Source organism: Manacus candei, unplaced genomic scaffold (genome assembly GCF_025592945.1).
Source record: "Manacus candei isolate 608988 ecotype Guabito, Panama unplaced genomic scaffold, ASM2559294v1 h1tg000080l, whole genome shotgun sequence".
Classification (NCBI taxonomy): domain Eukaryota; kingdom Metazoa; phylum Chordata; class Aves; order Passeriformes; family Pipridae; genus Manacus; species Manacus candei.
This window is the reverse complement of record NW_026138128.1, coordinates 332,841-346,420: the sequence shown is the minus strand read 5'-3', so window position 1 is coordinate 346,420 and position 13,580 is coordinate 332,841. Positions and strand designations below refer to the sequence as shown.

The window sequence follows — 13,580 nt, the reverse complement described above, 5'->3', positions numbered from 1 at the left end:
ACGGGGACAAAGGAGCCCTTTGGAGCGCAGTGAATGGCAGCCTCACATCTGACCTTTCATCTGGGCACTGGTGCCATGCTGGGTCAGGGCTGCAGCAGGATTTCGGGATGAGGTTCAGACCCAGCCATTCTCCCCCCAAACCCTGGCTGGTGCATCCTGCTGCTGGGCTCCTTTAAGGAGGGAATCTCGCCTCTTTCATCAGTTCAGGCTAATTAAACTCTGCTAAACCAATTAGAGCTGCAATTTGCAACAAGATATTCAATTGAGAAGTGTTTCTCCCAGAGCCCAGGGTCAGGGCAGAGGTTTCATACCGCCGGCATGGATCTGTGGGCAGGTGTTGGCCAGGGCCCTGGATGTTGCCATTTCCCTGTCAGAGCGAGGTGATCCTGGCCCCATTCCTCTCCGCACCGGGACGCCCCAGTTTCTCCCACGCAGGTGGAAGTGCTGCCAAACACAGCAGTGGGGAGAGGGGCTGCTGGTGAGGGATCCTCAGCCCTGGCTCAGGTGCATCCATGGGGCCATGAGACCCCGGGAAACCCTGGGGATGGGAGCCAGGCTTGGCACAGCAGGGCCAGAGCTGGAGCTCAATGTGTACCCAGGACGGGGGATAGGACTGAGCCTCAGTCACATCCTCGGAGCCGGAGCCTGTGCTGGGTGGCTGGTGCAAGGCACGAGCTGAGCCCTGGGGCTGCTGCCGGCAGCCTTGACCCCGAGGCAGGATTTTCTCCACCGTGTCCTCATGGCTCCAGCTCCGTGAATTGGGTTGGTGCTTGTGGCTCGTGGCCACATCCCTGGAACTGGGGAGAGAGTGTTGGAGCGGTGTGGGCTGCACCTCGATGGCCACACCCCACCCCCAGCGCTGACACGGAGCTTCGCCCCGTGCCCCGGGGCGGCAGCGTCACCGCTGCTGCCTCAGTTTCCCCATCTGCTGAGACGAGATAATGCTCCTCTGCTTGATCCTGCGCTATCTCCCAGGAAGGTTGCAGGGATTAGATTGCTAATGTTTGCAAGGAGCTTTGAAGATGAAAGCTGTGAACAAATGCCAAGAAGTGCTGAGCTGGATTCTCCTCGCCAAGTAATCGTTTCATGTTCCTGGGACACTTCCACTTCTGCGGATGAAGGAGGGCAGGGCGGGAGCGCCGGCGTGCAGGGAGGGCCGGGAGGCTGACATACCTTCCCAAGACTTGCCCCTCCAAATCTGATCACCCATCCTGTTTGATTCCTGATCAAACTCTGATCCTTCCTGCTGATGCTCAGACCCAGACTGCCTCGCTGCTGCTGACATCAGCACCACCAGCACCCTGCAGGCCCCAGCCCCCCAGGAAACATCACCCTGGGGGGATTCACTCCCTCTCCCCTCCTCAGCAAAGTCTTCCCCCTCTCCAGAGCTTTGGGTGCCCCCGGCAAGAGCTACACTCCCCCCCAGGGCCTCCTCTCTCCCAGTCTTTCATCCCAGTGGCCCCAGCTCTGCCCCACACTGATGGAAGATGCCCTGGGCTCTGTCTGTGCTGGAGAAATGCTGGTGCTTGGATCCAGGAGGTGCAAGCAACATGGAGTGGGGACTGGGAAGGCTGGGATGCAGGAAAGCAGCAGCCAGAGCCAGCAAGGACATCCTGTCCCATCCACCCTGACAAGGTGTGCCCCTCTCAAAAAGGAGCAGACATCTCATGGCCACGGCCCACAGCTGGCTCTGGTTCTGCCCCTCCTGTCCATGCACGTGGATTTACAGACACCTCAGCGAGCTCCTTAGAACAATCCCATTGCCCACACGGCCGAGCCTGGCACGGTCAGCCGGGCCACGCCTGACACGGGGGTGTGTGTGTAAACATACGTGTGACACAGGGGGGTGTGTGTAAACATACGTGTGACACGGGGGTGTGTGTAAACATACGTGTGACACGGGGGTGTGTGTAAACATATGTGTGACACGGGGGGGGGTGTAAACACACGTGTGACACAGGGGTGTGTGTGTAAACACGCATGACACAGGTGTGTGTGTAAACAAGCTGTGAGTCAGCGCCGGCAGCCGCGTGGGCTCCCAGCACAAGCACTGCCTCCACCACGGTGCAGGGCAGGAGCAAAGCCTCGAGGGGAGAGCTGACAGTGCTGTGGAACGTCAGGAAACCGTGTGGGGCTGAACTGGGTCCAGCAGAGCCGGGAGTCGGGGAAACCTCCCGGGCCATTAAAGCCCTTTGGCTCCTCGGGAGGCTGGGCAGAGGCGCTGACGGAGGAGGCAGAGCTGCACCAGGAAGGGCAGCGGTTGCTCCGCTGATCTTTGTTCCCTGGGCAAGGTGCTGGTTATCGGGACGAGACAGTGAGGCTGCTGGCTGCCCTCCTCCCATTCCAGCCAGGTGGAGGACACAGACCCCACTGGCACTACGGTGGGCTGTGGCACCCTGGCCCTGCCAGTCTGGTGGCCCTGCAGCTTCCCAGTCCCTTGGGCCATTGAAGGGCAGAGCCACTGTAGGTCATGTCCCGCCTGAAGCCCCCATCTGCCACACAGCCCCTGTCAGACAGGGAGCCTGATTGCTTGGCCCAGGCTGGCAAATGGTAGAAAAACATGTTTTTCATATTAAAATTTCCCTTGAAGAACAATGGTTTAAATCAAGCATAAAAAAGCAAAGAATCAAAAAAAAAAAAAAAAAAAAGAAAAGGGAAATTTTTGGTGGAGCCCAAAAAGCAGCCCCCAGGGACCGTGAATTTCCCCTGAGCCCCCATGCCCTGGCTGCTCCCAGGACAGGTGGGCCACTGGGATGGCACAGGGGGGCCAGAGCAGGGCCGACAAGATGCCACTAGCCCTGCTGCTGGGGACATCCTGGATCCAGGGATCAGAGCCGTGCAGGGCTGGGGGCCACCCGCTGCCAGTGCCCCTCAGCACTCCCAGCCTGGCAGCAGTGAGGTTGGGGCTCAGCCTGTGCCACTGCTCCTGGGTCACCGGGAGCTGCCGGATCGCTGCCAGGTGGGATCCAGACCCACAGCCTGGAGGTGCGAGGCTCCAGGAGACGAGGTGGAGGATGTAAATCTCACGATCTGTCTGAAGAAATTCAAAGGAGACCGATTCAAATCCACCGTGACACGACTGGCTCGGGGCGGGCAGACAATCCCTGCAGTGTCTGTGAGGAATCTCGCCACTTTCCTTTGAGTGGCCTCCAATTTATTAATTAAAATAGGCAATTATATATGATGTTGGGTGGAGGGGAGCAGGGAGACCAGCTGCACCAGTTATTCTCACTTGGCAGGAACCGTGCTGGAAGCTGCTCCTGCTCCAGGAGGTGCCTGTGCTTCCCAGGGCTCAAGGCAGAGCCTGGGACAAGGCTGTGCCCAGAGCTGCACCCCAAACACCCAACAGCCAGGCAGCACGGGGGCTTCAGCTCCAGCCACTGCTTTGTTCAGGAGCACAGGGTCCAGAGGTCAGGATGAATCCCTCGGACCCCCTGTCCGGGGTCCCAGACGGGCACTTGTCCCCTCCACTGACCAGTGCAGGTGGGATCGTGACTCCAAGCTGCCAGAGGAGCCTCCCACCCTGTCCTGTCCCCTCAGACAACGGGAGCCCTGGGATATTTTCCACTGGCCTCTCTCACCCAAGCAGGGCGGCCAGTTTGGGAGCGGGCTCTGTGTAAGGATGACTCGGTGCTAAGTGGGGAGGTGTCACCTCCTCGTCAGCTCTCTTGGGTGAGGGTGCAGTTTGCCTTTCTGCAGCACCGTGGGAAAATCCTTCCCTGGGTGACTCAAATTTACTCCCGACCAGGGGCGGCTCCCTCAGAGGAAGGGACAGCTGAGCCCAGAACCCACGATCCTGGGGTGCCTGAGCAGTGACAGGGCTGCACCTGCCCAGGGACCCTCCTGCCCTCCGTGGGGGGGAACTGTGGCTGGGGCCAAAGTCAGGGCCTCAACCCCCAGAAAGGGGAGTTCAGCACCAGTGATGAGGGATGGGCAGGGGGCTTTGCCTGTGCCCAGGGGCTGCAGGTCATGGGCAGAGGCCGCGGTCCTGACATGGAGCTTTCTCCCCACAGAAGCACATCCCAACAGCCAAGGGGCTCAGGGGGCTTTGGGGGCCCTTCCCACTGCTGTGTGCCAGAGGCACCGGGGCTGCAGCCGCTCCGCTGCCCTTATCTCCATGGGCATTCACATCCGTTGCCATTTGCATCCCGAGTGTTGCCACGTTCAGCTTCCACAGTTCCTGCGTCAGGGAATTCCAGAGGGACAAAGTCAGTGGAGTCGGATCCTTCCCTCCCAATCCCACAGGCACCCGGCACCCATTTGATCAAGTGGCAACTTGTCCTCCAGCCTCGAGACAGGGCACAGAGAAACACTGGTAAGGAGCTGCCCTCGGGGCACGAAATGCCCCATCCGGGGCCGCGGGCTCGTGGAGGCTCAGGGCTCCGTCTGGCTCCACGTCTGGACCCACCTCCCAAATAAAAGGGTTACGGGAGCAGCCGTTTCCTCATCGGCTGTAAATAAATGCCAACGTGCCTTATCAGTGTCCGGGATCATCGATCAGCTGCTGAGCGCTGCCAATCTGTCCCACGGCTGCAATTCCCACACCATCACCGAGCCCTCCCAGTCGCTGACCGGTGACCCAGCCCTGTCCCAACCCTGTCCCACCAGCGCCCAGTTTACGGCGTCTCACAGTGTCCCCGTCCCCCTGAAGCAGAGGGAGTGGAGACATGCCGAGCTTTCCACGGCTCCTGAGCTGCTCCACAAATCCCTCCCCGGCTCCATCACCCGACGAAGCCGGAGCAGCAAATCCTGGGCTGAAGATGCCACCTGCTGGGAGCGGGGCTGGTGCCGCGGGCTCGAACCCCAGGACCCCACAGCCCCACCATGCAGAACCCCTAAGACCCCACAGCTCTGCCACTCCCAACCCCCCTGCAGCCTCACCACCCCAAAAGCCCACAACCACGCTGTGTGGATACCCAAACCTCCCCCAGCCACACCACCCCAAAACCCTGGCTCAGCAGAGCCACAACAACAGCCCGTGGAGCCTGGGACCCCAGTGAGGGCCAGGCAGACCCCCTGCTCTCTCAAAAGCTGCAGCCTGGGGAACACCCTGGCCTTGAACTGAGCGCCGGGTGGGATTCCTAGCCCCTAAAATTAGATTCCACCTCTTGCCCCCTAAAACCTCCCCAGCATCTGCAGCATCCAAGGGGTGAAGTCTGGGACAAATACCCTACTTGAGAGGCTTCTGTTAAAATGGAACATCCCCGTGCCTTTGTGGCTACTGCAATCTTAAGCAAATCCTGGGCTATTCACTGGGAATACCCGTTTTTCCTCCTTTCAAGAGGAGGGGTCTCAACCTCTCCCCAGCTCTTTTTTCCTTCTCTTTAAAGAGAAAATAACTAACTAAATATGTCAGTCAGCTTATGAGCTTATGATATTTTGAAGCCCGAGGGTCCGGTGGGGCCACTGCCCCGGGGCTGAGAGAGGGACCAGGATCGAGGGGTCCCGGATCGAGGGGTCCCGGATCGAGGGGTCCCCGTTCCGCGGGCGGGGGGCGGGGCCGCCCCTCGAGCCCCCCTCAGCCCCGCCCCTCCGCTCTCCGCTTCCGCGTTTGTGCCGCGCGCGGCCCCGTGTCCGCCGTCGGCCGCCGTCGGCGCCGCGGCGCGCGCAGGGGCGGGGCCGGGCGGGCAGGGAAGATGGCGGAGGCGTCGCCGCAGCCGGGCCGGTTCTTCTGCCACTGCTGCTCGGCCGAGATCGCCCCGCGCCTGCCCGTGAGCGCCGCGGCCGCCGGGGGGACCGGGAGGGGCGGTGGGCGCGGGCAGGGCCGGGCAGGGGCTCCGGCGGGGCGGGCACGTGGAGACGAGGCCTCAGGGGCCCGGGGGGCCTGAGAGGCGGCGGGACCGGCGAGGGCGGGGGGGGGCCTTGGGGGCTCCACCCGTGGCACCGGGGCTCGGGGGCGTTGGGAGGGTCTGGGGCGGTCCGGAGCGGGGGAACGGGGCTGCGGGGGGTAGCGGGCCGCCCCTGCCGAGGGGCAGCAGCCGGGCGGGGGCGGCGCGGCGGGAGGGGCTCTCGACCCGGGCGAGGGGGCCTGGGCGGGGCGGCCCCGCGGCGGTTCGAGCGCTCCGACCGCCCCACGGGAACCGCCGGGCCCCGCCGCCGAGCGAGTCCGGGGTGGGGGTCCGTCCGGGAGTGACGCCCCCGGCCCGGGCAGCCTTACCCTCTCCGGAGCTGAGGGAAGCGCCGCGGGGTTTCTTCTCTGTCTCTCAGCAGCGTTTAATGAGCGCGAGAAAAGCCCGGCGGTGGTGTGGCTGGGACACAGGGAGGTGCGCGGGTGATACGTGGACAGAAGTGCTGTGTAGGCACCTGGGCAGGTGCTTTAATCACCCGGCGAAACCCCGCGTATGCGGAGCCTGTCCCGGGGTGGGTGGCCTGGAGCGTGGGCTGTTGGGGAGGAGCTGGTGGGTCACCTGCTCCCCGCCTGGTGTCCTGAGATGTTCAGTGTGGTTCTGAGGGTCCTGCCGGTCTCTTTGTCCTGACGCTTTTCACAGCGTCTTGTCTGAACAAGCCTTTGCTGGTTGCTGACACTGAGCTTGAAAAGCCCCCGAGGGCGAGCAGAGCTGTCCTTGGTGGGGGTGGTTGGTTTGTGTCATGCAGTTTGTCCTTTTGCCAGGGTGGGCCGTGTTGGAGCCTTCCAGCTCATGTGTAAGTGTGAGAACAAACGCCTGACTGTGCTCGTGCTGAGAACAGACAGGCTGGGGGAGCGAGCCAGGGGATAACCTGCAATATCCGTCGTTTATTTCTGCTCAAACACCCCATCCTGGGCTGGGCTGAGCTGGGCACACCTGGCTGTGTGTGCTGGGCTGGGCAGGGAGCAGGTGGCTGTGTTTGGGGCCTCAGGGCTGGGTAGCTGTGAGTTCATGAACTTGTTTTGGGGGTCCAAGTTCACTTGGTTTCACTCGCTGACAGGAGCTGCCAAAGGAGGGACTCAAACAGCCCAAGAAACAACTAACTTTGACATTTGTGCTGTTCCAGCTGCAGAGGAATGTGCTGATCCCTGTGCTCAGAGCTGGTTGTGAGCACACACCCCCCCAGCCCCCTGGAGCGGGGAGCTGAGAGGAGCAGGGTGCTCAGGCCGTGGTCATTCCCCCTGTGCTGGTGTGTCCCCACCAGTCTGTGGTGGTGGGAAGCAAAGGGGTTTTCCCAGGCAGAGGCAACTGCTGCAGCTGCCTGTGCTGGGCACCGAGGGGTACAGAGGTTCCTGAGCTCACACCTCGTGTGAGTGGTGCAGAGCCAGTTGTTTCACAGCAGCAGACAGGGGAGAGAGGGAGCAGGGACCTGTCCCAGTCTGGGCCTCGGAGCTCCTGTACCTCCCTGGGCGGGCAGGGCATGTGTGGTGGCTCCAGGCTGTGCTCCACACGGGGCCTTATCGGGGTCAGATGCAGGGACTGGGGGAGCGACCCCAGGGGTCTTATTGGGACGGTCCCCAGGGCTGGTGGCCTTGACTCCTTGGGGGAATCCCTTGGCCTGGCGAAGGGCTGTGCCAATTCCAGTGCAGCAGCAGCAGCAAAGGGAAGTGATATTATTTTTAGAAGCTCTTAAATGCCTTCTGAGCTGAGCCCGGCTCTGCCAGCGCGGGGATTTGGGGTGGTGTGTGCCCGCTGGGCACGCGGGCGGCTCTGCTGCTGCTCCTCAAGCACTGGAAAGCAAAGCAATTCCCTTTGAGGATCTCCAGTGTTCTGGGCTGCTCTGCCCGGGACAGTGTGGTTGTGGAGGATAAATTCCTCACTAACCCCGGGGATTGTGAGGCAGTAAGTGTCACAGGCTCTGCACACACAGCCTGTCTTTCCCCACATGCTCCATTGTCAGTGCCCAGGGCACTGGGGCGGCAGCAGGTCTGTGGCAAGTACTGGTCATGGGCGTGTAAGGACCTGGTGTGTCCTCGTGCCCCTCGTGCTGTGAACCCCAGCTTGTGTTAGTGGCAGGGATCAGCCTCCCTGAGCATCACGACACTGCCAAGCCCCTGCTGCCATTCCCACCTCGTTTCCTGGTCCCCAGAGCTGGTGTTTGAGAGCTGCTGTGTGGGGGTGATGGGGGTTTTGCTTTCACCTCACCAGAACTGCATCAGTTGTGTCTAATGCTGTGTCTGTACTGGGGATTAGCAGCGTCACCCTGATCGTTCTCAAGCCGAGCTCCCACAGACTCAGGCCAAGCTCTGGCCTCGCTGGCCTGGGGAAAGCCAATGTTGGGCTTTGGGGTCTCTGGCTCTGGAACTGTGGTGTGTGCTGGGGGTGACCAGACCCCTCCTGTCACACCCTGCAGCTCTGAGGTACCACTTCCTTCTCTTATCCAGTGTCTCTTCTCCCACAGGACTACATCTGCCCACGGTGTGAGTCTGGTTTTATTGAAGAACTTCCCGAGGAGCCGAGGTAATGTCCTGCCCCACGGACTGGTGCTTGAGTGAGCCAGGGCTGCCTTGCTCTCTTACTAGTTCAAAGGCAAAGTTGGACATTAAATACACCGTCTCTATTGCTTCTGTGCCCAAGCTTTGGCTCATCTTTCCTCACTGTGGGGTTATAGTGCTTCATTGGCAGGTTTGCAGCCACAGGTCACTCTGCCATGGAAATACTGAGTGTCCTCCTGAGCATCCAGTGTCGCTGGTGAAGGGCAGTGCAGGAATGGGTTGATGTAAAACAAACATAAAGAAGTGATAGGGAGGCTTTCCCTATGGTGTGTGTAGCTCTGACCTGGTCTGAGTCATCAGGGCAGAGATAACCCTGGAGAGACAAATCTGGGAATGGAGAGTGCACAGACACCTCAGTGTGCGAGTAGTGAACGTGCTGGGGACAAACAGTGAAATGTTGTGGCTGAGACTTTGGACTCTGCCCTGGAGCAACGAGATCCATGTTCCTCTACTGCCACTTTTGGGACAGCTCTCTGGTGGGCAGGAGCACCAGGAATGTCTTTAAATGTTTCAGTCACATTTGTTGGCTGTGACTGGCTCTGGGATGGGCCATGGGCAGCGCAGGGACACAGCTGGACCAGGGGGCAGCGGGTGTTGCTGCCTGCTGAGCATGGTGGTCTGCATGGCCTGGGGTTTCTGCACAGACCAGGAGATGTTTGGTCTGACCACACCAACCCTGGAGCCTAAAAATCCATCCTGGCAGATCCTGACTGAAGGGTTCAGGGAGGGAGGAATGAAAATTGATGTGAGCAACCAGAAAATCGGCAGCTGAAAGAGGACCAGGTTCTGTCTGGAGCTGCCCCTGCCCTGGGGTGGGTGGGAGCGGGGCAGACCTTAAAGGGAAGGGAGACAGCAAATCTTCCTGTAGAAGCTTCTGAGTCTTACCAGCATTCTTCATTCCCCATAGGAACGCTGACAATGAGACCAGCTCCTCTACGTCAGCCGCTGATCAGAGCAGGCATCCTTTTGAGGTGACTAAGTCCTTTCTCCCTTTCAACACCTTCTGCTTTGCCATTGGATTGAGTATTTTTCCAATAGTACATCGTTTAAATGTTCCCCAGATCATGACAGAATCTGGAAAGGAGGAATTAATGTCCTCCACATGGTGCTCCTGAAATCTCTGCATGCCGTATTTTTGCTGCTGTGTTACGTAGGACCATCACTTGTAGCTGATTCCCGTCGTGAGGGCGCCCAGCAGGATTTGGAGAGCAGGATTTGAGTGTGTTGCTATGCAGTAGCCTCAGCTCGGAAGCAGCAGTGACACAACAAAGGGAAACCAGGGAACTGTGATTTGGGTTTTTTCTGCCTTTGTGTGCAGCTCCCATGTCCGTTCCTCACTGAGCTGCTGCCAAGGGCACGCTGGTCCCAGTGTCACCGCAGGCCTGGGGGTCGCTGTGGGAGCCGAGGGCCGTTTCTCTCATCACAGTCTGTTCTCTGCATTCCCTCCCTCTCAGAACGTGGATCAGCACTTGTTCACCTTGCCCCAGGGCTATGGCCAGTTCGCTTTCGGGTTCTTTGATGACAGCTTTGAGTTTCCGTTTGGGTCCAACGTGCAGCCGGAAGACAACCGGGACTCGGAGAACCGGCGGGAGCGCGAGCACCAGTCCCGGCACCGCTACGGCGCCAGGCAGCCCCGCGCCCGCCTGGCCACGCGCCGCGCCTCGGGCAGGCACGAGGGCGTCCCCACGCTGGAAGGGTGAGAATCGTGCTCCTCACTGATGGGACTGACCTCAGTGTCAGCCTGGGCCTTTTCCCCCGGGTTGGGGAGCGGCGTCCCAAAGCTCTCCAGCACTGCCTTGGGTGCCAGCTGTGCCCCAGCTGGGCCTGATGCTCCTGCCTGGGGTCTGTCGGGGCTATTTCACATGAGCAGTGGCATGGCCTGTGGCTGGGACTTTGTCCTGCAGTGGGAAAATATTCCCTGGTCGTTGCCAAAGTGTTGTACTCACTGTGAGGGGAAACAGCAGAAAGCACCAGATGCTGTTTGTGTAACTGCGTCCTGGGAGCCACTCAATTCGTGCCAGGAATTGTCCCCTTACGAATCAAATACTGAAACTTTATCCATGGCCTATCACTCTATAAGCTGCAATTGCAATTGCTACAGGGAATCTTTTCTTTCCCCTGACAATGTGACAGTATTCAGCCTCTCCCTCCACGTTGGGGTGCTGGGCTGGGAGCCAGCAGACTAATTCTTACACAATCCTGGTTTTCTTGTCTTTCAGAATTATCCAGCAGCTGGTCAATGGAATTATTGCACCAACCACAATTCCAAACCTAGGCCTGGGCCCTTGGTGAGTTGGAGGATGTGCTGCTCTCTCTGGCAGTGTCTCGGTGGTGCTCCCGGATGAACTCACTTGCTGTCCTTGCTCTTCAGGGGAGTCCTGCACTCAAATCCGATGGACTACGCCTGGGGTGCCAACGGCCTGGATGCAATTATCACACAGGTAAAACTGGGACTTAGCAGAGTCTCCATCCTGCTGTGCAGTGCTGCAGAAGGGGCAGCACCTGTGGTGGTGCAGGGGGTGAGGGACTGCGAGGGCAGGAATGGGAACCGGGGGCTGCAGTGTGGGCGATGCGGGGCCCAAGCGCACTGGCTCAGGAAACATTCTCTGGATTCTCTGTACTGCTGAGCTCACCTCTCCCTTCTGCCTGCCTGGCCGGTTGTTTTTCCAGTTACTGAATCAGTTTGAAAACACTGGACCACCGCCAGCGGACAAAGAGAAGATCCAGGCCCTCCCCACCATACAGATCACACAGGAGCACGTAGGTATGTGTCTGCTCCGGGCAGTCATGCAGAGAGAGCTCCCTGGAAGCTCTGTGTAATGTTTTCTTGGGACTTGAAATCTGTCTGCTTGTACCTTCAAGGCCTAAAACATTTCAAAGACGGGTGAGAGCTGAAGTGGCTCTGTTACACTCACAAAAAAAAAAGAGCAGTGCAGGCTGGATGGATTTGCCCTGTGGAGGCAAACTTGTGAGAAGTTCAGATGGAAAAGCAGAAGGGAGGGGAAGGATGAGGCAGACCCGGGGCAGGGGGAGGTGGCGTGATGGGGGAGTGACTGCAGAGCACCAAGCTTTCCTCTCGGCAGGGTTGGAGCAGTGCCGGGGAAGGGGAGGGAGTGATGGGTCCTGAGCTGGGGGCTTTGTCTGTCATTCTCTCCTCCATTGCTCAGCTGTGCTTGGCTTTCCCTGTGCGATGCAGATTCCGGGTTGGAGTGCCCAGTGTGTAAGGAAGACTACACAGTCGGGGAAAACGTGCGGCAGTTACCGTGCAATCACCTGTTCCACGACGGCTGCATTGTCCCATGGCTGGAGCAGGTGAGTGTGGGGGCAGTGCCCAGGGCCTGCAGCACCTCTGCTCCCCTCTGTAAATATTTTCCTACCTCTGTTGTGAGGCTTGAGCCATGAACAGCCTTCGATCGGAGGACGGAGTGTCATCCCAGCCTGTTCCTCGAGTGCTGCTCCCATATCGTGTTTCTAATCAGTTTTCCATATTTCTTGTTTTGTTTTTGTCTGCTCCTCAAAGCATGACACGTGTCCCGTCTGCCGGAAAAGTTTAAGTGGACAAAACACTGCCACAAACCCCCCAGGACTCACAGGGATGAACTTCTCATCATCTTCCTCCTCCTCCTCTTCCTCCAGCTCACCAAGTAATGAAAACTCATCGAACAACTCATGAATCTTAACACACCCTCTGTCCCTGGGGCCCCCTCCACTGTCCCCCCTCCCTCCCTGGCCACCACAAGCAGCCAAAGGGGCTTCCAGAGCAGAGCGAGGGGAGGGGACAAGGGGGGAGCAGTGCCCCCAGAATTCTCTTTTGATTTCTGAAGACACGGAGACTCTGGGTCCTTCAGAGATGAGAAGCCTCAAGTTCTGTGATGAAAAAGGGGGGAAAGAGCTCTGTCTGTCAATAAAAACATCCTCTGTGCGTGGACTTTACCCGTTGCAGTGCGAGGCTGCCGCGCTCCCAGCTGGGAACCCCGAGGTGCTGAGCGAGTGGTTGAATCCCAAAAGGAAAGGTTGTTTGTATGGGTTTGAATTTGAGATCCCTTTCTTTTATTTCTTTTGCTCCTCCTCCCCTTGGATACTATCTTTTCTGCTTTGGAGATTGAAGTCTAAAATGGAAGCGTAAGGATGCTGCCTCCCCTCCAGGATCTTCAGCTGGGGAGGACCAGTAGCTCTCACTGAAACAGGAACTCTCAAATAGACCCCGGGATCCTTCCCTGTCCCATCTCGAGTCCCATTTATTTTTCTTTATAACCTCGCCCGCTGATACTCAACACTGAAAGGGTTTTTATAATCTTAAATTATTACTGCTGTCAATAAATGGACATTTCAGCTCTGCGAGCCGTTATGCATGATTTGAGGAGAGCTACAGGGTAAGCTCCGAGCCATCCCACCTCCCCCGGGCAGGCGGGGCCTCTCTGAGCCCTCCCACGTGCTGGGAGCTCTGGGCTCTGGTGGGAGCTGCTGCCAGCCTGCAGGGCACTGCACAGTGACCAAGGATCGCATCTGGAAGCATCCTCGCCCGGTGTTTTGTATTTTTTACATCTCTGTGTTGCAGTCCTGCCCCCCTCGCAGCTGGGCGGGCTGTTCCGCCGGGCCCACACAGGACTGGGTGTGCAGCAGAGCGAGGACCAGCAAATCTCTTGTGACTGAGTAATTACCAGGAAAACAACATTTTTTGAGAAAAATGTATTGCAAAACTACTTAAAATAGAGCTGATTAAAAAAGGAGAGAGAGAAAAATACCCAGGTATGTTTGTGACTCAGTTTCTGTGACGGAGCTGGAGCTTGGAGAATGACAAGAATGCGACCGGTGCGGGCAGTCGCTCCCTGCCATGTCCCTGCTCCCCAGGCCTGGAGGCACGAGAGGACCAGAGCTCTGGTGCTCTCGCCCTATGCCACCAGGAGCCCTTTCCCCTCGCAGGGACTTGGGGCAGGCAGCAGATCTCCTGACGGGCCAGGGTCCACGATGGAGCCGCACATCAGGATCATGCTGTGGCGGAGGCCAGAGCAGGCGAGGGGGACTGTGCCCCTGTGGGGGTGGGCAGAGGGTTTGGCAGTTTGGGGAGCTCCCTGCCTCTTCCCCTGGCTCTTGGGGCCTTGGGAGTGGGCTGGGACAGCTGGGGAAGGTGCTGGTGCCAGCAGAGCTTGGGTGTCTCTTCCAGAGCAGATTCACCTCA

At 58.9% G+C, this 13,580-nt stretch overlaps 1 protein-coding gene across 1 annotated transcript; it reads left to right on the top strand.

The window, feature by feature from the left end:
• The first annotated feature begins 5,602 nt into the window (after positions 1-5,602).
• On the top strand, positions 5,603-12,742 carry RNF126 (ring finger protein 126). The gene is made up of 9 exons (XM_051810982.1): positions 5,603-5,711; positions 8,308-8,366; positions 9,309-9,372; positions 9,856-10,097; positions 10,621-10,689; positions 10,773-10,842; positions 11,072-11,165; positions 11,598-11,713; positions 11,922-12,742. The coding sequence occupies exons 1-9, from the start codon at positions 5,637-5,639 to the stop codon at positions 12,072-12,074; spliced, it is 942 nt and encodes a 313-aa protein (XP_051666942.1). The 5' UTR covers positions 5,603-5,636; the 3' UTR covers positions 12,075-12,742.
• Positions 12,743-13,580: the final 838 nt, after the last annotated feature.

Excerpts from the sequence above, each read along its gene's own strand:
- RNF126 (XM_051810982.1), top strand. The coding sequence starts at position 5,637 with ATGGCGGAGGCGTCGCCGCAGCCGGGCCGGTTCTTCTGCCACTGCTGC. Across the intron at positions 9,373-9,855 it reads AGAGCAGGCATCCTTTTGAG|AACGTGGATCAGCACTTGTT; the intron begins GTGACTAAGTCC and ends CCTCCCTCTCAG. Across the intron at positions 11,714-11,921 it reads TTGTCCCATGGCTGGAGCAG|CATGACACGTGTCCCGTCTG; the intron begins GTGAGTGTGGGG and ends TGCTCCTCAAAG.